Source organism: Corvus hawaiiensis, chromosome 11, assembly GCF_020740725.1.
Source record: "Corvus hawaiiensis isolate bCorHaw1 chromosome 11, bCorHaw1.pri.cur, whole genome shotgun sequence".
NCBI classification, from domain to species: domain Eukaryota; kingdom Metazoa; phylum Chordata; class Aves; order Passeriformes; family Corvidae; genus Corvus; species Corvus hawaiiensis.
This window is the reverse complement of record NC_063223.1, coordinates 12,647,887-12,670,686: the sequence shown is the minus strand read 5'-3', so window position 1 is coordinate 12,670,686 and position 22,800 is coordinate 12,647,887. Positions and strand designations below refer to the sequence as shown.

The 22,800-nt window shown below is 46.2% G+C and overlaps 1 protein-coding gene across 7 annotated transcripts in view; it reads right to left on the bottom strand.

Annotated features, from left to right (window-relative positions):
- The window catches only part of GRIP2 (glutamate receptor interacting protein 2), a 266,386-nt gene that overhangs the window by 6,035 nt on the left and 237,551 nt on the right, over positions 1-22,800 (bottom strand). For 6 of the 7 annotated variants that reach the window (XM_048315461.1, XM_048315464.1, XM_048315459.1 and 3 more), the window contains exons 15-22: positions 18,287-18,353; positions 17,336-17,481; positions 16,901-17,045; positions 12,499-12,638; positions 10,044-10,220; positions 7,129-7,282; positions 4,091-4,211; positions 389-625 (exon numbers count right to left, since the gene is read on the bottom strand). In XM_048315461.1, coding sequence (XP_048171418.1) covers positions 389-625; positions 4,091-4,211; positions 7,129-7,282; positions 10,044-10,220; positions 12,499-12,638; positions 16,901-17,045; positions 17,336-17,481; positions 18,287-18,353 — 1,187 coding nt within the window. Of the gene's footprint in view, positions 1-388; positions 626-4,090; positions 4,212-4,376; positions 4,612-7,128; positions 7,283-10,043; positions 10,221-12,498; positions 12,639-16,900; positions 17,046-17,335; positions 17,482-18,286; positions 18,354-22,800 lie in introns of those variants that run through there. The other variant, XM_048315465.1, reaches the window with a different exon arrangement.

Sequence of the window (22,800 nt, the reverse complement as noted above, 5' to 3'; positions counted from 1 at the left end):
TGGAGTGTACCACAGGAAAAGAGCTGATGGGTCTTCAGGGGGCCATACTTTGAGCTCTCTCACTTTTATCTGTAGCACCAATTAACAAACTCCAAAACACAAGGACCTGGAAACCTTATATATAAAGAGAAATAGCAAAGCCCAGGTTTGAACCCTGCTGAATCATGGCAGCTAAATCCCATTACTCTTCTGATGGGGCTCCTTCATCTTAATCTGATCTTCTGGAAACCTTTGCTGCAGACCTTGGTGAGGGCCAGCTTTAACAAGGACCAGTTTCTGGGTGTCCCTCTGAGCAAAGCAGATTTTTTACAAGGTTGCAAAGCTTCTACAGCTTTAACCATTGAGGTATTACAGTGCCACAGTTACACCCACCCTTGGCGACACAAACCTTGTGAAACTCAAGGGGGGTCGGGGACATGATTTCCTGCATCTCCTTCTCGATCTTCTTCATGTCCAGGTTCCTCTCGTTCTTCTTGGCAGGGGAGCTGCTGCCCTCAGTCTGTCCGTCGCTGCAGCTGGAGTTGGCTTTCCTCAGTGGGCTCATTCCCGAGGGGTTGACAGAGTCCAGGAGCAGCTTGCTGCCCTCCAGGCCCAGGTTGTGCACACTCCCTGTCATGATGGACGCCTGCAGGGCGAGGACACAACGTCACTCTGCTGAGTCAGCAGTAGGAAGAGACGGACCACGCGGCCGCCAAAGCGTCACAGCCAGCACGGCGGCACCACTGCTCTCATTAATCAGAAAATAAGTACCAAGAAGCTCTTCCTGTTGCCTGTAAGAGCCATTCCCAGACCTTGGGAGCCTGCTTCCAGCTCTATGGCTGAGCCACTTCGTGCCCTCCACCCCCACCCCAACAGGGAGCTTAGTCTCAGAAGGAAGCATTTGTGAAGCATTGCCTTATTTTTCCATGACCCCTTCTACACAAACAGGGCCAGGCAGGCCTCATCTTGTGCATGAACCATCTTGATAGTCAAGAAGGACGAATATAATATTCTCAGGGAGCTCCCAGAGGAACCATTGTCTGCCTGGTTCTCCAGCCTACCCCTGCAGGCTGCAGCTCCCCTCCAGCATCACATAGTGCTGGCAATGGCCCAGGGGAGTCAATGCCTGGGACTCCTCTGAGGCCAATTCTGCACAAAAATTAGGATTTTATCTGTCACTAAATAGGAGCTGTCACTGAGCAAAACTGAGTTAAAAAATATGAAATTAAGTAGTATTTAAGCCTGGTCATCCTTGATAGCATCCATTAAAAGATGCCCTTAAGTAGATTCGACTCCATTTGGCAATGCTTTTCACTAATGAGATTACATTGATCAAAGCTAATGAGGGAGTCAAGAATCCAGTCTGTGGAACCTCAGCCAGCTCCAGGTCATAGAGTCCATTTAAACAGCATAACGAAACCTGTAATTTCAAAGTTCAGGCTCAAAGGGTCTGCAGTCCCAATAAATGTCGAAAGGTAGACGAAATTAAAGGAAAGGTAGGGAGCAGACGGAAAAATTCTTCAACACTAAATGTGGTAAGTCAAAGAGTAATTGCTCCTGTGCCCAGGGGAAATATCATCCAACTAATTCTCTAATCAAGACCCTCCAGCTCTTTGCTCCAAGATGGAACAAAGGCAAGCATAGTGAATTATGGTGGCAGTAGGAAAATGCCAGCAGTACCCGTGTTATCTCAAAAAGGGTTGGATGAAATACAGAAAACCTTTCAGTTTTGCACTTTTCAGGTCTTCACACATGACTTGATCAGCTCAAGTTTGGGCAAAACTCAAATACCTACATGCTGGAAGGACACTGACTTACCACATACTTGACAGGCAGACTAACAAACAACAGCACAGCCAACCAGGGTACATTTGGTCACTGCCCTCGGGCAGCCTCAGGATATTGAGCTGTGCTGTGCTGTCCCAGCACTGCAGAATCAGGGAAAACAGAAAGGTCTGTGCACGCCATGCCACTGCCCTCCCTCACAGGCTGCAAATACCACAACCAACCAGTACCCAACAGCATTTGACTCCTTTTCCATCTTCATGGCATTTAAATCCTACTTGCAGCATTATAAGCAATTTCCTAAAGTTTTTCCATAAGCTTTAGGTTTAGTGCAAGCAGCAAAAAGGGCAGTTCCAGTCTTCTCTGGTCTGTGGCTGCCCTGCATTACTTTTCCCATGTCTTGGCTGCCCTCAAAGCAAAGCAGAGACACACACTTTACTGGGAAAAGCCTGTTTCTTCCCATACTCATAGTCTGGAAGGGGATTCCTACTGTGTGTGAACCTGTTTTCAGGCTATCATGGGTCACCTTGCATGGCTCTTCTTTTTCAAAAGCAAAGCGCGAAGGGCCAATTTTTTTTAAAAATACAAACAAATCAAATCTCTGACTGTCATAAAATCACAGGAGGCTGAGAGCTGGGGCTAAGAATGTTGAAATATAGCAAAGGCCCCAGTGAGCACTGCAGATCACACAGCACACTTCAAAAAGGCTGAGCACATGGAGAGGGAGGAATGGATTAGTAGTATTTAGGATTTGATAAAAGGGGAGTTGAACCCAACAGATTCTTGCTAAAAAACAGAGCGCTTCCCTTCTGACCCCAAAAACTTTCAAAATATTCTAGGAAAGTGCTTAATACACAGAAATCCTGGAGGTGCTCAGCTTTCAATAAGACTCCTTTACATGTTTATAAACATTTCTGTAACTGTCAAAGTTCCAAACAGCATAAACCAGCAATTGCACCACAGATCCCTGGAAAAGGAAAGAGAGTCCAACAAATCCCTTCTTTTGCATTTAGATGCCAGCAGAAAAGCAATATTTATGCATCATTTCAGAGAGGTACTGTCTCTTAAGCAGCCAACAACAGTTCAGAAAGGTTGAGAGCAGCTGCCTAAACTCATTTCTAAATACATTCAGATCCAGGAAATAAGTGATCAAGGGAAAAAGTTATAGTTTGGGAGGGCTGGGGATTTGGGATTTTGAGTGTGTTCTGATGTTTTTTTAAGTCATTTTCTGAAGCAGTTAAGATAATAAAAACAGCATTCCATGCTTCAGCACAATAAATTTAATTGATATTTCCTCCTCCACTTACAGTTGCTAAGGATCAAGGAGGAAAGAACAATTAGCAAGTCCCTTGTCACAATACAAACCAAAACATGACTTTCCTTTTTGACCTTCAATTAGTCAGAAGTTGCCTTTTTTTCTCTGAAGCCTCAGCAATATGCAACTGTACATAAAACCTGTCCCACTGGGAGTGGTGGAGGGCATGATCCAGTGAGTTCTCTCCAGTCCTCTGCACCTGGAAGGCACAGGGAGAGATGGTCTCACGGGGTCCTCCTCCTTCATTCAGGCTGTAGGAGCTGAACTAGGGAAGGGAGCAGCACAGGCCCCATCCTGCCAGGCAGGTTTCTTCCTGCTGCTCACAGTCTCAAGGGGGGCCTTTATTTGCATCCCATGACTTAGAAATCCAGGCTCCTCATCCTATAACCGGACACAATAACATGACCTCCAAAGCATTTTGGATAAAGAAAAGAGAAAGTGGTTTGTGAAGAGAGGAAACACCTTTATTTCTGCAGGAAGCAATTACTTTCTCAGATTTTTCCATGGGGAAGGCTGGCTGAAAAGCTTCCAATTACCTATTTCTCTAAAACAGTTTCCGGCTGAGTGACAGCTGAATGCAAGATACGTGTGCTGTCTGCACTTGAAGCAAGCCAAGGCTTCAGTCCCAATGGGGGTCTAAGGGGCTCCTTTCACTTGGCCTTCAAGTGCTTTCGACAGACAATATCTTTCCAAGGAGAGGGTTTACAGTTGGATAGGGAAGGCTTGCCAACTGTCATGTGAAGATTATTAGCCAGCAACAGTTCGCGAAAAGGGCGTGGAGTTCCTAGCGGGCAAGACACGGGCTCAGGGAAAGAGCACACGCAAGCAGCTGTAGAATGAGGCAGAGTTACCCATTGGCACAAAGCCTGACGTGAATTAAACCCAAACCCTTCTTCACACCACCGGCAGCTCAGGGATGCTATGGGCAAGTAACAGATCTGGGGAAACAGTCTAACACTTATGGAAAGAGCAAAACAGTCAGGTCAGCAGCAAATTCAGAAAGTGATTTACCTCAATCTCCCTCAAAAGTTCAGACTGGCCGCATGTTTCCAAATCCTCCAAAGCTTCTCCAAAAACACGCCAAAAATTGTCCTCGTGAGTGGTCTCAAGGCCATTTTGGCGGTTGGGGTATCTGTTGTAACGTAGGAACCAAATATTGTCAGCACTCTTCTGCAGCGGGGTGAAAGCTGCAAGGCTACAGCAAGTGTTCACCAGTAAAAGCAGACTTGAAGAGTCTTCATATACAAAAGCAAACAATATGAACTTTTCAAACAAGAGTCCACATACGAGACCTCCATGCATTTACTAACGGGGCAAGTGTCCTTCAAAGGAAGAATTAAGTTGGTGTAGTAATGTCAAAGTTCAAAGGGTAAATTAAAAAGTGCCTGTAGGAAGATTGTAGGTTTAGGAAGACGTTTTGGTGAAATAGAGAAGTGAAAGAGAAAAGGATGCGTTATGGGTAAACCAGGAGCCTCAGAGACTGTTAGTACAAAGGCTGATGGAATAGAGCTCAGATCTGAGACACAGAACACCTGAGAAGAGAGAGAAAAACACAGAGGGTAACAGACATGGTGAGAAAATGATAAATACATCAGGTCTCTATGAGAGTAAATAATGCAAAGATGTATATAAAAATGATTGCCCTGGGCTGGACAAGCAAACGCACGCTACGGCCAGCAGTATCAACAGTGTCATGTACAACCCATACAAACCGAGTTTCATTTGCTTTGGGATGGCCAGGGAACTGAGCTGTTACTTTCAGAAGGTCTCTCTTTTTTTTGCTGTATAGCAGTCTTGGCACTTACAGCTGTGCAAAGTTTGCCACCAGTTCTGTCTACAACAGAGAGTAAGGTTAGAGAGAACCTCTCTCAAGCTGGTACAAACACATGTTAATGTGAACACCATGTGCTGGGGGTTCTGCAATTCCCCATCTTGGCAGTTTCAGCACTTTTTATATCTGACCACAAGCCAGGGTCAATTCTCATACCTCTGAATCAAACATGGTGAAATCCTCTGAACAAGCTAGAAAAGCAGGTGATGCTGGACATTGCTTACTGAACACCAGGCTGCAAAACTCAGACCACCAGTGCTCTGTTTAACAGGAGCCTCTTGAAGGAAACTCTCTGTGGTGTTAAATCAAGATCACTATAAACCCACTAATGTGTCATGGAAAGAGAGCCCAAGGGGACATTAGGGCAGCCCTAATGCATCTTATACATATCTTATAAGGAGCTGCATGGAGGATGCCCCAGCTCTGCAACATCTGGTAGTATCTTGCATGGCCTTGCGGTCTTCAGCTCCACAGACAGGAAGGGACATTCATCCACCAGAGCCACTCAGCAAAGTCAATATATTTTACCTGAGTACATGTCACAGAGAACTTGGCCTCCATTAAATATATAATGACCCCTTGGTCTATTAATAGAGCTTTTTTCAGATGTCTAACAACTGCAAAGTCTTTAGCACATGCTTTCCTTTTCATCCCCTGGTTGAAATAGGAGTCTGTAGCAGGCAGAAACTCACTCACACACCCATTTGCTCCTTGTGGGATCATGGACTTCCTGAAGAGAGCAGTATCTGACATAGTTTATTGTATTTTAAATTCACCCCCTACCTTTCATCAGCTTTTAAAGGACAGTAGCCTTTACGCCAGGCAGAAAGGTCAAATAAACACCCAGCAAGACTTTATAAAAACAAACCAAAATTTCCCCTAAAAACGAATTTTTGATTCTTTCCCCTTACTCATTTCCTTCCTCTGCTCTCAGGTTCCCAAAAAGGCAAATGTCCGTTCTAGTTACCAGTGACTTGCCTCTCAGAGCAGCAATACACAAACACATCCAGGACACAGATGAATCAGAATGGGCTCCCACAGCACCGGATCAGCAGGTTTTTCCAGGCTAAAGGTAGTCAGGGTTTGTTTTTCTCTCTAATAAAGAGGGGTCAGCAGCATGAACCATTTCACTTGCACTTTGACATCAGGGCTTGGAGTCCTCATTAGGGACACAGGGGGTTTCGAGGGCTCAGATTTGCCAACTTCAGCTGCCAGCAGCCTCTCCAGGAGGGCCATGAGGGATCAGTGACCTCTGTGATCTGGCTCTTGCTGAGAGGCAAAACAAGAACAAAGTCTCTGGCGCTGCCAGCCTTCCTGCCAGCTTGATCATCTTTAAATAGGTGGAAATGGCCATGAGATGTTCTAAGGGTTTTGTTTGGACAAACAAAAGTTAAGGAAAAAAATAGGAAAAAAAAAGAACTGACAGTAACAACACGACACACACAACTATGGGGACTCTGGAGAATGTTGAGGGGAGGGGAAGTTTTGAAGCAATGGGGCTTTTCCATTACGTGTGGCTCAGTGAGGGGCAGCCTCTGGCCAAGGCAGCTCCAGAAGGATTTTCACCCAAAGCAAGGGGCAGCTGCAGCCTACTCCCTGGCCTCAGGGGGTGTTACAGAATTTTCCCCATGCTGGCTGAGCTGGGGGATTAACGACCATGTTCACTCAGTGGAGCTTTGAGGTGTTGGAAGAGCCAAAGTGTGATGGGAGAGAAAATCCAGCCACATTTTCGGTAGATTTTAACATGGACATGCAACCTCACACTGACCCTCCAAGAGTTTGGTTGGCCTCTTTTGCTTTGTGGCAGTGAGCTGTTGTGAAGCTGCATCCTTACTCAAAAAAGTCTGGCCAACACATACAGGGAGAGTCCTGACCATGTCTATTACATGGAATCTATGAAAATACTGCATCCTCTACATGGCAGGAGTAAGAAACATGGTAGGAACCTGTGGTCCATGCAGCTGAGACCACCCTAACTCCAGACACAAATGTCACCTGGCTATGGCAGAGGTGTCACAGAGCTACACTCAGGGTAACCTGGCAATGTAGAGGTGGCCCAACACAGCCAGTGCACCACCAGCATCCTTCCCCATGGCTGCCTGATGCCAAGATAGGGACATCACTGGCTGCTCCATCACATTCCCATGCCGCCTTTGTCCCTAATGCAGTGACACCCATACCTCCAAACACCTCCCTGCCTCCTCCCACCTCTCCGTACCTGCTGGGCTTGTCCCAGTCATCTTCACTGAAGCTTCCATCCATGTAGGGGTAGTTTTTCCTGGGGTCTGCTGGAGGGGTGCTGCTCCTTTGCCTGCTGTGTCTCCACTCGTGTGGATGGAGGGCTATGCCGGCAGCCTGGGGTATATAGGCACCTAGAGAAGGCAAGAGGGAGTGGAGGAAGAGAAAGGGCAATACCTGGTCAGAAACCCCAAATGGAGTGAGACATGCAGAGCCAGGAGAGCCTCCTTCCCTAGGTCCCAAACGTGAGGCCACATGGATTGCACACTTTCAATCTCAGTCATCCAAAAGCAGTTCTTCTGATCTCTTCTGGCTTTAACCAAAGCAGCTTCTCAGGATGTTGACATGGGATGCCTCATTTCTCCTTCTCTCCTGTGCTTCTCAGTAGTTTTATAGTGTGGGTCTGGGATCCACAGACCTGGGAGTACATGTACCCACAGATGCAGATCTTGGCCCCAGCCAGTTCCAGCTGCGGTTAACAGCTCCTGTTTCCACACTGAACCCAGCAGAAATGATGTTGTTGAATCAGCCACCTTTAAATACAAATCCTTCAAAGGGCAAAGGGAAGATCTTGACAAGCTTCCCTCAGCAGTGGTAATGAGGAAGGGTCAGTTCTGATCCTAAGGGCTGCCAGCTGGTTCCCTCAGAATTCCCATGCCCTTGGGATCAACTGGTGCAGGCACAGGAAACTGCTTCATGGATGTGTGCATGAAAGGCAAGGAATAGGATGAAAAACTCTGCTGACTTGAGAGCAGAGGAGGCTCATCTGTATCACATTTGACAGGAGATCAATACAGACTGTTAGTATGATATCAGACAAGTTTCACTACATCTACCCCCATGGACTTTTCCATACTGCAGTGCCTTACTCCAGAGATGAAAATCCATCACTACCAAGTCACAAGATCCTCGGGTCTCATGAGAAGCTGCCAAAAAAGAAAACTTCCAAAACAGAACATTCCACAACAGTGTCAGTGCCATCTGCAGTAGAAATAAATCTCCTGAGTCCCCTGCCCACCTCCTAACTGCCCATTCAGTGTTTCAGAGAAATCCTCAGAGCCTTTCCAAGAAACGCCATACGCTCCCATACACGCTGTGCCAAGCGAACAGGAAGAAGTAATGGAGAAACATGTAATTAAGGGAGACTTCACCTCCTAAACAGCTAAGAGCACTGGAAATACCCAAAGACAACGCCAACACTTTCTCTGAAAATGCCAAGGCCTGTTATTTCACTTAACTGTGTGTTTCCTCTGTGTGTTTTTAAAGGTTAGACTTCTCTGGAGAGAGCCCCAGGAAAATTGCTTGCCAACATCTTACAGCAGTGAGAGGCACACACCGCCTGCCAGAGCAGGACAAGGGCCCTGGATGCAGGTCCCTGCTGCGGGTGGGCAGCAGGTCTGGGCTGGGCACAGGGGCACGTGTCCAGAGCAGTCACTTGGCGCCGTTATGAATTCACCTCCTAGTTCCAGAGAGAAGGGCTGGATCCTTGGGATTCAGAGCCACCTGGTGGCATGTTCCCACCATGCCCAGCACAGCTTCCCAGCCAAAATCCTTCCTTGAGCTGTTTCCTACTGCTATGGATGAACCCAAAAGCCGACAAGGCTGCAGAGCCTGATCTGTAGTTCTCCATTTGGGGTGTAACCCCCAATCTCCCGGCTCTTTGAATCCCAGGTTTCCCTGCCCCCTACCTTCCCTGCCCATCTCATGGGCAACCCTCCAAGCCCTTCTCCCTACCTTTCAGCATCCCCCTTCCCAGCCAGCACCACTGCACCACCATGCAGCCAAATGCAATTACCAGGGAGGACAAGAGAGCCCCTGAAGCAAAGTTGCAGTGTGTGGATCTTGGGCAACTTGGCACCAGCCCCACTCCCTGGGGCTCTGTGCTCAATTACTTGTTCTCAATTTACTGGGAAAGTAATCACTTCCCAGTGTCCAACTTGTGCTAACATTCAATTAGATGGAGAAGGATTGCAGCATTATGAAGGCTAGGGGATTCCTCCTTAATGATGCCTCCAGTCCCAACTGTGCTCCCAAATTAAGACTTCAGACCAACAGAGACTGAAGGAAGGTGCAGGGATAGGGAAAGAGACACCTGGGCAGTGCTGTCCTTTGAACTCAGAGTGCAGTGAGCACAGCACACTCATACTTTGCAGCAGCACCCTGCAGCATCCCTCCCCATTTTCACATTCCGTTCTGGACAGGAGTCTTTCCACCAATTTCCTGCTGCAGCATTGATTCAGGATTTTGGTTTGTTTCAACACAGGCTAATACTAACTTACATCACTAAATCTGAACTGGTATAACTATTTTCCAGTGCTTTTATCCAAGTAAAAATATATCCCCATTACTAAAGTATCCTCTATTCCAGTTCCACATCTGCTAGAAGCTACAGCTGAATAAACCTGACCTCAAAGACACGTGTTCATCTCATCACTCACTAGAGAGTTACTTTCTTGTAGTATTACCTTAATTATTTTGTTAAGCAAGTGCTTCTAGTCACAAGACATTCTTGTGGATTTTAAAACATCATGAAGAGGATTATTATGTCCTACAAGGCCTCTCTGGAGAAATAAAAGTGAGCTATGGACCAAATACTCCGTAAAACATACGGCCACTGAATACTGTCTCTGATTATGCGAATTATAAAGTGTTGTAATGGTTTCGAAAATGATGAGAACAGTATGATGCCATATAAGCCAGAACAAATGTGCCAATAAAAGCCTAAAACAGATACACCAACTCAAAGCACCACATGAGTGCATTCTAAAATACATTTTGTTCCTTGCTGGAAGTGAGAAGCCATACAAATGTGGTCAGGCCACAGGCTTTGGCTCATGTTCAGAGGCAAGACCTAGAGAGACCAGAAACTCCTAAGAAAACACAACCCTGGCTTACCTTGACTTCCATACCCAGCATCAATGGCAGAGCCATCCCAGGACTCCACAGTATTGTCCACACTTGGAATTGTGGTGGAGTATATCTCAGACAGCTTGCTAGTTTTCTGGGAGTCTGTCAGCTCATCTTCTGGGTCGCTGACTTCATTTATGCTCCCCGACTTCTTGGGGTAGGACTCTGCAACCAGAACATCCTGCTTTAGCAGGCACGAAGAGCAAGCCTCAGGGAAAAGCTTATGCTGACATGGGAGGAAGCCCAGGTACTGTAAGTCTTTAAAGTACCTCTTTAGCTCTTCAAAAGTAGCTGAGAAAGGCATGTGCAATGAAGCTGAAAGGATTTAATGCATTACTCTTATCTCAAGATGAATCAAGAAAAAATGCCTTTGTGAGTTTTTAGCACAAGAAATACAAGGAGCAGCCATGGGGATTTGAGGATTACCACATATGAGAGGGTTGGGACCTAATCTCAATTCACAAGCGCATCTTCCTGTGCCTTTGGAAGCTTCCTCCAAACAGCACTGCCCAGAGACGTGTTGGCCCCTGCAAGCAATACCCTGTAGCTTCTCTGGTCTCAGAGGGGCTCCTTTACACTCAGAGCAGCACCAGGGCAGGTGCTGGCAGCAAACTTGGCTACAAGCAGATGTTTTAATGAGACTGCAATGACAAACACCACTGCTGAAATAACAGCCCTCTTCCACGACTGTACAACCTCACAACAACTCAAGGCTAATCCCAGAGTCTCCCATGCAGTTCCATGACAACAGCAGAATTCTTGGGTGTGGTATTTCGAGGCTGGTTTTCCCCTGACTAGTGATCGGAAAATTGGAGCTGAAAGTGAATGATGAAGCTCAGACCTTCCCTTTCATTATTTCAGTGCTAACAGGCCCTTATTATCATTATATCAAATTTTGTTTCAGGCAAAAAGCTATGCAAAGAATGATTTCTCAGCACAAGCACTTCTTTGTACTGAATATTTTAAAGTCCTTGTTGATTAGATATCCTGTTAGCCGTCCACACCCTGGATTTCTGACCTGAGGGATAAAAAGCCCTCTCAAAGTCTGCATTTGTCAATGAGGACAGATTATTTTACCAAACAAAGCCCGGTGTCCTGAAAGTCCCTATTTTCCAAGCCTTCAGAAGATTGCTCACCATGATTAACTCAAGATTACCTTGAAATTTCAATTACACCTGCTTCATTCTCAGAATGATTAACAAGTCTCCAACAGGCACTTGCATGTCAATTATTTTACCAAGTGGCTGTGACAATGCAAGTGTCAGCAGGGGCAAAAAAAGAGCATTTCAGACCAAAGACCAAGACATTTGGCTACAGGGGAAGAGACTGGGGCTTCTTGAAGAGGAATCAGTTCCCCATTTCTACCTCTATTTGCCATGTCCCTACTCCCTGCCCAGTCTTCATCCATTTGTAAAACAGGTGCATTCCAACACATTTGCAAACTTCTTTGAGGTCTATAAAAATTCTATGTTTAAGAGTGATGCCACTTTTTCAGATGCAGGACAGGTATTCCAAGGGCCATGCTAGCTTGGAAAAGCTTTATCTCTTGATTTCTTCTAATTCCCATAGCACTCTGGACCATTGGCTGGGTAAGTCCAGCCAAATCTACAGACTGCAGAAGCATGGCACCAAAAAAAAAAAGGGAAATACTGGGGGTAGGAGAGATTGAAATGAAGCCAGAATGCACCTGTTACTTTTTGAATTTAATGAAAAAGCCTCTGTTTGGCTATGGTTATGCAATCAGGGAGAAAAGTTTGCATCATCTCTCTTTTATTCCAATCACCCTTCTGTCCCCAAGAAACAGTGGCCTGCCAGTCTAAGTATGCTTCTTCTTTTTTATACCATGTCAACAACAGCTTCAAGGCCACAGGGAGCTCTGCAGGGAAACCAGAAGGGGATCCCTAGGATGAAGTTAGATGCTTTGAATATTGATTTTAGGACCCCAAGCCAGGAAAATAGGTGTAACAAATCTATTGCCAATTGTTTTCAAAAAGTTTAATTAAAAATAGGGGATTTTTAATGGCTTCTACCAACTCAGAGTCTTTTTGCTTGCTTAGGGGGGCTGTATTTTCAAAAAATCCCACATTCTTATACTTCTAAAAACAACTTCTGCTTCACTTCTGTGTGAAACACCGACACAGGAAGTGGCAACAACAGTACAAGGTGTCAATCCAAATTAAAAATTACTCTTGCCAATAAACCTGCTGTTTCATCTCTTCCCATCACCACAGAGAACCTCTGGGTTGCCTTTTCTTTCATCTGTGAGTCAGAAGTTCAAGAAACACACACATTGTCCCACTGTGCCCAGCCATGCCCATGACCACACTGCCTCATCTCACCTCCCACAACACACGGCAGAAATCCCCCAGCAGTGGCTGCTCCATGGCCTGGGGTCCCTGCTGGGGTGAGCCTGCCCCCTCCTCACCCCAGCTGCCCAACTCACTCTCTGTCTGCTTCTTGATCTTGAGGGTGACAGTCTCTCCTGCCATCTGCAGCAGGTGGATGGCCTCGCTCAGCGGTTTGCCCTTGAGGCTCACGTTGTTGATCGCTAAGATCCGGTCCCCGATGTGGATGGCTCCGGTTCTGGAGGGAAAAGGCACTGTCAGAAAGTCCAGAGAAGCAATTCCTCTGGAAGACAGGACACTCAGCTGTCGCTTGAAACAATTAATTCTCAGCACTTTCAAATATGTCTTTGTTCCCTCTTGGTACACTCTATACCTCTGACTTCCTCTTCACCACATACCAGAAATCCGTGTCCTCCCCATCTTCCATGTGCACAGACATACAAATACACATGGCAACACATGAACTCCTCAAATCCCTTGGGAACTGGGACTGCAGACCAGCTTATAGACAAAACAATGGGGTTTAAAGCAATGGGGTTAAAAGCACAAGCATTTTCAGTATGTGGAGCCCAACATGATCATCAAACATGGAACTGAAGGACATGTTCACCCTGATGGAAAGAAATTATGAGACAAACCTAGAAACCTATTGGAAAAAACCCAAACCAAAAGAGCTGAACAAAATTGCTCATGTGTGTGCAAGCATGAGCTGAACCAGCTGCAGTTAATGATATGCTTAAAGCTCACGCTACTCAGCTACAACCCTGTGATTTTCTCCACCAGCTTGGGAAGAGGTTGTGTTTTATTGCTCAGCCATGTTCCAGCACTGGCTATTGCTCTTACCTAGATAAATCCTCAGGCTTCAGCAAGAGGCACAAGCAAACTAACAAGTCACAGCAATTCTCTCCCTTCTCCATCCTTCCCGTCTGTCTGCTCACAGACAAAGGCTCACTTTACCTCTTCCCAACAAAGCTCTGGGAAGAGAAGACAGGGCAGGATGTGTCCATCACCAGAGCTGCTGCCAAGGCTGGAGCTCACACTTGCCACTGGCTGGACTGAGCTTCTCAAACTCACATTCCAGCTCCCAAATGGCAGCACATGAGAGCAGCAACCACCTCCTCCTCCAGTACTGTGGGAGGTTCTGCCATCAGGAACCTCTGTGATGGAGCCAGAAGGAGACGCAAATCTGGACTGCAGTATCTTTATGTCCATGGCAACTTGTCTCCCTCAGGTTGCATCTCCAAACTGGACAGCAGCTCCTGCAGAACTGGAATTTGATGTATCCTCGCAGCAAAAACAGCTGTGTGGCTTTCCACAAAATATCAAAGTTCTGTATACACACTGCTGTGAAACATCTACTATAAGTACATCAAATCAGGAAATGCAGCCAAGCAGCAGGCAGGACTGCTCAGGCTGTGGCTCCTTCTGCTGCTGAAGTACTCAGCAGTGCCATGATGGTCCCACCAGCCACTAGATGTCCGTCTTGTCCCACTCAAATCAGCCTGGAAAAGCTGTCAGGGAAACATTTGTGCGTTCAAACAAATTACAGATCAAACTGGGACCGGAGTATTTGTCTTAACAGTTTCATCTATTGTAGTCCAAAAAATCAAGCTAAACTGCTGCCAGTTTACAGTTGATCCTTCCCTCACTGCAGTGCTTCAGCATTCAAGGGTCACCTGCTGTATCCCTGAACTCAGCATGGGGACATATCTATCTAAGACACCAGCCCAACCACCCAGCCCTGAACAACATGACTGCTCTGCAGTAGCTGTGAAAGTCTCTCGGCAGGGAAAAATATAGAAATAATTAAAGAGAAAGGTCACCTTCAGCCAAGTATTTTTCTTCAAGGGGGAGAAAGCAAACCAAAGTCTAGTCCTCTCAGTGCCCTGTGAGGACAAGCAGACAGAAGCTGAGCAGGACTGACAGAGAAAGAAGTTTTCAGCTAATGACCGTCGTGCCTCTCTATTACTGTCAACAGTCCTTAGTTCACCTCAAACAGAAAGCAGCCTAAGGAGCCATGGGCAGCATGTTCCTTTTTGCTCAGAGGGGACATGCAAGAACAGAATTGAGTAACAGGGAAGTGGAAAGGTGTAAAAGGGGCTGCAAGCACTACCCAGCAAGCACTGGGGAAGAGATGGCTACAGATGTGTGGTAGGGATTTACTTGGCACATGAGCAGGGCCACCATCCCTTTTCCTCCCTGCCAACATGGCTTGGCACGGGACACTCCTGGACTCTCCTGGACTCTCCTACAGCCACCCCCATCTACTTGAGCAGGTGGCATTAACAGAGGCTGGTCAGGCACTTTAAAATGTCAGCAATAGCCAAAAATTGCTCTTGGAGAACCATTACACCTCAATCAGAATTGAACAATATTGTTCAGGCACACTCCCTTTCTCGAGAAGAAGGAGAACAAGTCCTGTGGCACTGGCTTAAGCCATCTGCAGGCACTCAAGGAGGGGACACTGTAACATGGAAGAGAGCCACAGCTCAACACCAATTTAACAGCCTGAGCTGCCTTTGTAAGTTTTTATAAGATCAGACACAAGGAAAAAAATGTTCAAGGTCAAGATAAAACCTAAGTCATCTGAATCTGAAGCCTTTCTGGCTTAGGCAGCCTGTCAACCACAGACAGATGTGTGACAGATCCTAGAGGACACCCTGCCTCCCCCACTGCCAGCAACCCGAGACGCAGCACAGACTTTCACTTGTGCCTCTACAAGAATGGCCCATGGATTCCCGTTATCAGACACTGGGATCAGGTCCACCACATGCCAGTGCTGCTGAAGCATGTCCTGTGCTCCAGCAAGAGGCAGCATGGGCTTGGATTTAAATCCCTGCCCTTCAATTAGAGCCTGGCTAAGGGCATCTGTGGCACAGATAAAGGTAGAGACATCAGGAAAGGGACAATTTAGGATAATACTAGGAGCACCCCTCTTCCCTTGACAAGGTCGAGTCACCCCCTTCTCTCACTCAGAGGAGAGAAAAAATGCACCTTTCCTGCAAGCAGCCTTCATCCCAGCGCTCCTCGCCTTCCCCTCAGGGAGCCAAGGTTACCCAGAGACATCCCTGTGCTGCTCTGTCCCCACGCTGTCATTTGCTACTCAGCCACAGCGAATCTGCTGAACAGCTCCATCACTCCTCTCACAAGGCTTTTCATTCCTCGCCGCCTGCTCACCCCTGATCAAAATTCAGTAGTGCTGCAGCACTCGCCTGCACTACGCTTCTCCACAGAGCAGTCGCCGATGTGCATCCGAGTTCAAAGGAGGAACAGCCATGGAATTGCAAAGGGAACTGAGATCAACAAAGGTACAAGAATGTCTTCTGACACCTGACAGCATTTGAGCTGGCTGTTCTTAACCTCTCTCATGCTGGGTTGCAGGTACAGTACAGAAGTGTTATATAGAAAAGCCTTGGACACTCTGTGGCTATTTTATAGGGAAAAAGACCAAATCCTACAGTGACAGGCAGTGATATAAAATCCCCAAAGAGAACAATCACTAATGACTAAGTCCATCCCCTTCCTTCCCAGGAGACACAGACATTCTGCATGCCGCACCAAAGGGAAGCAATGGAAATGCACAGCAGTGTGCTGAGAGCTCTGCGAACACAATGCAGAAAAGGACACAGAGCTGTGTCCAGCTAAGAGGGAGTGTGGCCTTGAACAGAAAGAACCAGAAGGCCAGATCTGCTGTCAAACATCCCCAAGGTCTTGCACTTTACACTGGTTTGCTCAGGGGTTTTTTTGTTGCTGTTCTGCCTGTCAGGCAGCACAAAGTAAGAGACCCTTAGAGAAGCATGAGTCAGGACTGCTGAAATGATCTATTTACAAGTCACAGCTCCCGTACAGAAAGATTAATTAAGATAGAGTGTATGACTCAGTTCCACCTTATACTCTCAGGAATGTCCTGATCCTTTAAATCCCACACATCCACGTATATTCAGACCCAGGAACACAGTAACCTCCCCGGTGGTTGAAGGTAAATCTGCTTCTATGTTTATTCAGTATTAAATGCTTGGGCACACCAACCCTGCACTGAGATACTTCACATGTAACACACTGAGCAACCAGCCAGGACAGGTCAGAAGACGCCTGAGATCCCTGGTTTCAGCAGGACACACACCTGCAATGGCCATAAGCCAGTTTAGCAACACGGGAGTCCTGGACAGAGTCTATGGTGGTTTCATAGGCAGCCCAAGCACTCTCCTGACACAAGGTGTGCATGGCAAATCCCAGACCAGGAAGCACCCCTGTGGAAGAGGGGCAGATAAAAATGTGTTCCTGGCTGCAGAATTCACCTGACTCACTGGATTTGACTTTTCCTGAAGTGCCTCTCTCATTGCCCAGCAGCACAGCCCCCACCACCCTTCTTCATGTCACTTGGTACCTTCAGAGCACTTTTCCTTCTTAGCAGACTAAGACACCAAAGAAGAGTTTATGACAGCAGAGGAAACTTGGCTTGGTTCAAATCAATTCAACTGTTCTGCCCCCAAACCTCACCTCTCTGCCAGCCCTCGTTTAGTCAAGCCTGAAATGACAATAGGATCAAAAGGTTCCTCCGTCCCAGAGATGGTTATTCCCAAAGGGCCCCCATATCGCTTCAGCTCCACCGTGTAGATAATAGCACCAGTTGTCTCCTGCTCATCTGAAAGACAAAACAGGAATGCTGAATTATTTTCATTTCCCATATAAAAATAGTCATAGGAAAGACTTGGAGCATCTAGAAGCAAACGCCAGAAGTCTTCAGCCACACTCTTACCAAATAGGATTTTAACCTTCCAGACATCACTTAAGGACAGAATAACAAAAATAGACTATAATCAATTGGAAAGTAGTGACCGGACAGCAGCAGCCCTTATCTCTGTTAGTTTGCACTACCTATTGGGAAATGTCATTACAGTGGACAGGCACCAGTTTGCATCAGGATTTCTGTACCAGAGTTATCTTCATCCTTCCTAATCTTCAATTTGACCAGGTCTTCGCACTGCCTTAAAATCTGCACAGCATCCTCCATTGAGCAATTGTCGAGTCGGATGTTATCAATGGCTAACAGCTTGTCTCCCGGCTCCAAAGTGCCAGTTCTACATGGAGAGGAAAAGAAAACTAAGAGTACATTTGTATTTGCCTTTCAGATGCCACAACACATTCAGTTCTGCAGTGGAAATGACAATATTAACTTTTTACTGTCCTTGATCTTTTCTGGAAAACAACCATGAGCTGAGTGTGGGACACCTGTAATTTAAACAGAGGACATTTGTGTAGAGCATGTATCCACACAGAACCAGCCAGGAAGATTAGACAAATATCCTGGGTAACCTACAACCCTGAAGATGCCTGATGTTCAACTGACATATTCTACCCCTCATGGAAACTCCTGTGTGAGCACTCTTAGAAATGAGCCATGCAGCCACACTAAATTCCTCTGAATGCCTTTCTATGATGTGTTGGGATCAGAGGGGAAGTCAATAAATGCTGAGTTACTTGCACAGTTCACCAGTGCCCACAATTCACCCCCTCTGTTCACCAAAGGAGAAGCTGAGACGTGGCAAACTACCTGATGAGCCATAGCACCTCCTGGGATATATGAAGCCCTTTACCACATGCTCTTAAAAGCTAAATATCCATCTCCTAGAGAGCCAGCAGACATCTAAACCAGTGCCCTGGTCACCTTCTTCATTAGCTCAACTCTATTTGCTTCAGTACAGACAGTTTTTATTGCAAACCCTACTGTCTAAGACAAATCTCTAGTGCTGAGATCTCCTTGGATTCTGGCAATACCCAGGCCCAAGTGCTACTGCGTGGGCTCCATTCGACTGCCCTGGTAGACATTCTATCACGGATGGCCATTTTGCAGTGGGTTTGACAGATGGAAAATCCTGCACTCACCTGTGTGCTACACTCCCCTTCTTGATGTCAGAGATAATCAAAGGATCCCCAAGCTTTCTGCTTGCAGCTGCAAAAGAGACACACGGTACAAAGCTTGGTGTTGAGTTTGCTGTCCAGGACAGGGATGGTGGATGCTTAATGGGGAGAAGGAGACATAAGGAAAGGGGATTTATATTCCCTTCACAAAATGATGCTTCACAGTTGAACTCTGGAAGCCCCTGAAGAAAGAAAGAAAAAAAAAAAAAAGCAAACCCCCGCAACATTTGTTGGTTGCCCTTTGCCCAGGTAAATTTCATTTGGACTCCTGAAGGGGAGGACATGTGGAGTCCAGCAGCAAGAGGTGTCCAGCAGCAAGAGGTGGCACTACCAATCCCAGCACTGTCTATCACCCCTCACCACCCCTCACACACAAGGGAGCCAATGGCCATGGCTGCAGTCAGAACTAGCACTGCTACCTGGAGAGCACCCAGCTCAGCCCTGTGCTCCATACAAGCATTTCTGTGTTCTTCAAGTAAACTGGGCTGTGAAATTTTCCAGGTGGAAAAGAACCCAGGGAAAAAGTAGATAAAGCACAGTTTTCCAGCTGGTTCAGATCTCTAGGGCACTTTATCATACAACCAGATGAATCAGGGGTGATTTGTGGTGGAGCTGGAAGGGCTGAGTAGTTTCCAACTCTTATCTCCTGGTCAACCCTGATAACTTTTTCAGCCCATGCGATGGGAGTACGCATCTCTGGGAACATTTACATTTTCAAACTTGCCTGCAAGACCTGCTGTTCTCCTGAGATACCCAAGAGAAATTGATGACTCAAACTCCTTCTGACCTCCCTGTCATCCACATGCCAAACATTCACCAAGAAAGAGCATCCTTTCCACTCTGCATCCTTCCCTTCTGCCTTGCCATGGGAATTGCATTGCCTCATTTAAAGCTGACAGAGCTTCTCAGCTTCTCACAAAAACTGTGTGGGAAGAAAGAAACTCGGAGCCTCTGAACATGTCAGATGCAGGGCAGAGATTAAAACATCTGTGAGGCATGTGGCACGAAGAACACAGAGATCCACCTGCCTGAACAGCAGTTAGAGAGCACCCAGAAAGTCAGACATAATAAGTGCTTACCAACCTCTCTGCTCTAGATTTTTCTGTTGTTTACATTCATTTATGAGATTTAAAAACATATGTCTAACCCAACACCTTTAAGGATATCCTCTCCCAGAAATAACTAAACCTTCTGTACTAAAGACAGCAAAAAGACAGCCAATCTCAGTTGTGGCAGGGCTGAGTATGAAAGTGAGGTCAGACAGCAAAGAGCAGACCATGACTGATTTTATAATAGTCACAGCAATGCAACTGCTGAATGGTACAGAGCCGGGAGGAATTCACTTCCCCATGTCTTACTGGAGCCTGGTACCAGACAATTTTGGACTGGACACTCATGCTGTGCTTCTGTCTGCAGGTCTAAGGGAGAGGGATGTGTCATGGAGATTCCTCGAGGGCTTTTGCCTATATTCAGTCTGTCCACAGCATGGACTGGACTGCAGGCAGGACAACACACTGGGCAGAGCTGAGCACTGGGAATAATGGTGAAGTGCAGGAAAAATCAATGAAGAAATCCCCACACTGACTGAGAAGGCCACACACCAGGGACTAACAGCACAGGGACTGAGATGCATCACCCTGATAATTATTACTGTTGCTCTCCTTTTCAGTATAGGACATGTATTTGCTGCTGACAGAGGTGTACAGACTGGTGTCCAAGCAGAAGTGAGGGGAGACCCTGTGAGCACACCCTGAGCCCTGGGTCAGGTGGCACTGCTGCATGTTTAATCACTCCCTAGCCTGGTTCTGTCAAAACGATCCAGGTTAGCAAAAATACTTTTCACTGCAAGGTTTGTTTACTAGTTTCAAAGCAGAGGCAGTGTGACAGAAGGGGGTTAGGGAGGATCCTAACCTGTCCTGGTGGTGGGCTGGGATGGCCATCTCTAACCTGACCAAGCCACAGCTGGAACAACATGTCTGGAGACCACGAACAATTAAAAGAGCAAAGAGGAAGGAAGAAAAAAAAAAGGCAAGCAAGTAGAGACAACAACATGCCTCGAGCTCTGCAGAATTTATGTTTATCTCAGCGTCTGCCTTGCAAGTCCTGTGACACGTGGGGGGGTTCAGAACACAGTCAGTCTGTGAGCAGAGAATGAGACCTTGTCCTTCTGAAGCTTCACAATTGGTGTCAGCACTGAACACAGCACAAGCTTCCCAGGCAAGAAGCAAGGGTAACAAACCAAGTGCTTTATCCATTAGAGAATGAAGCATGTTTTAAGGAAAGATTGTTCTGGATTTTGTTTGCAGGGTTTTTTTGGAAGTTTTGCTCTCAAAACAGATTTTCTTGAGATCTGAGTTAAATGGAAGAGCCATGTACAACTGCATACAACTCTCCCTACCAACAGAGAACTCAAACTTTAATAAATGGCAGCCTTCTCTTTTAAATATTTATCACAGAATCATCATAGAATGGCTTGGGTTGGAAGGGACCTTAAACATCATCTAGTTCCACTCATGGAACAGGAACACCTTCTACTAGACCAGGTTGCTTAAAGCTCTCTCCAACCTGTCCTTGAACACTTCCAGGGATGGGGGATCATCACACTACATAATTACTTAATGTAAAATGCAAAGGCTTTATAAAACCATCAAATCTGAAGGGTAAGTTAGAGAGACTTAATGAATAACCATGTTCTCTCAAGAGGCATAAGATACAAGGTTAAGATAATGAAATCTCACGGCACAGAACAGAGACTTGCTGTTCATTCTAAAAACCTGTAGTTACTGACTCCATTAATTAACCTTTGGTATCTCAAAGCCCTTCCTGGCACACCAGCAGAGTGTCCAGATGGGCTTCTTGCCTGTCTGCTGGGATCAGGTTGCCCTGAGCACTCCTGGGACCCACATTTTTAACCATCCTGGACCATTCATGCAGGGCGACAGTGTTTCTCTGTTCAACAGCTGCCTGTCTGAAGGTGAGAGAGCTGCATTTCACTGAAGGGGTGGCTCAGTCCAGGTCAGAGCCATTACATACATGGATCCCTGCTGAGATTTTGGATAGACAATTTCCAATTTGCCTGCAATTAAAACAGCACCAACCTAAACTATATTATTAGGGCTGTGGTCTTTGGCATTAAGACATTTGAATAGATGAGTAAAGCCTCCTTATCCATTCATTTCTGCTGCTAATGTGGTTATTTCTCTTCAAAGGACATTGTCTTGGTAACTCTGCTGCAGGAAGACACAGTTTGGAAATGCAGCCTTGCCTCTGGGGTTTTGCTCTCCTGTGTGTCAAATGGAGATGGCAGCAAAGGAAGTCAAGGGAAGAGATGGAGGCAGGAGCTGGCGAGCAGAAACCCATGGCTTGCTCTCAACCTCCATCTGCCAGGGCAAGCCACTTCAGGTGGAAACAGACTCTTTTTCAGACACATTTGTATTTTTGGTGGGTTTACCAGTACAAAAGATAGTTTAAATCTGCTTCAGTGGCCCAGAGAAGGCTTCATAAATCAACAGCTGGTGAAGGTAGTAGCATGTGGTGGGGGAGAAACTCAAAATGAAAATACCGCTTGGCAGTGACAGGGCAGTGATAAAAAGGTGAATTGATCAATACTGTTATTTACTTTTTATAAATGGCTTTCAGTCTCTCTGCTGGGGTTGTGGCTCACTCGGTGTTTACGCTGTGATGGATGATGAGGCCAGGAACACATGTCCGGTTTGTGTTTTTAATAGAATGCATAATGACTTGTACTGGTAAATTATTCCCCTCCAAGGAGCACCAGTACATATTTCATAGGCATCAACCCATTTAAAATGCCCTTTGTTATTGACCAAGCCAAAGCAACACTGCCAATGTGTAATTAAAGAAACTGTAATAATGCCATAAGAATGCATTTAAATAAGAAGCATTTTTAAATTGTAAATAACAAAATCAGAAACCAAATAGTCTCAGGATAGCTAAGGAATGAGAAGAGGAAAAAAAGTGAATCAGAATTGATTACAAAGAGCAGCAGTGAAAATCAGATCCTCAGAACCCAACTTTTTCCTCTATCATTCATTAGTTTAGCAGCAGATGCATAAATTATCAGTGCCTCCAGCAGGATATCTGCCTCATCACAGATCCTTTCCCTTTCACAATCTCCAGGTAGCAAAACCAGATCAGGATATCCCACCAGGATAAAAGCACCGGAGTGAATCAGATGTAGTGGGAGTGAGGGGGTAGGACAGGTGGTTGCTGGGCTTGCCCCACCTCCAGACACGTTCAGCCGGGCTGGTGGCAGGGCACAGGCTAATACAGGGCCAGCAAAACTAGATTTGCTCGGCTCACAGATCCATCTTCTCACTAGGACAGTGATTACACTGCTTAAGCAACTTAATCGAAGTTATCTATCTACCCAAATTCCGGTTTTATCACCTGCAAGCAGATATACTGCCTACTCCTTATCTGCAGTACTTCACACCAAGGGCACAGGAATTGGCTTG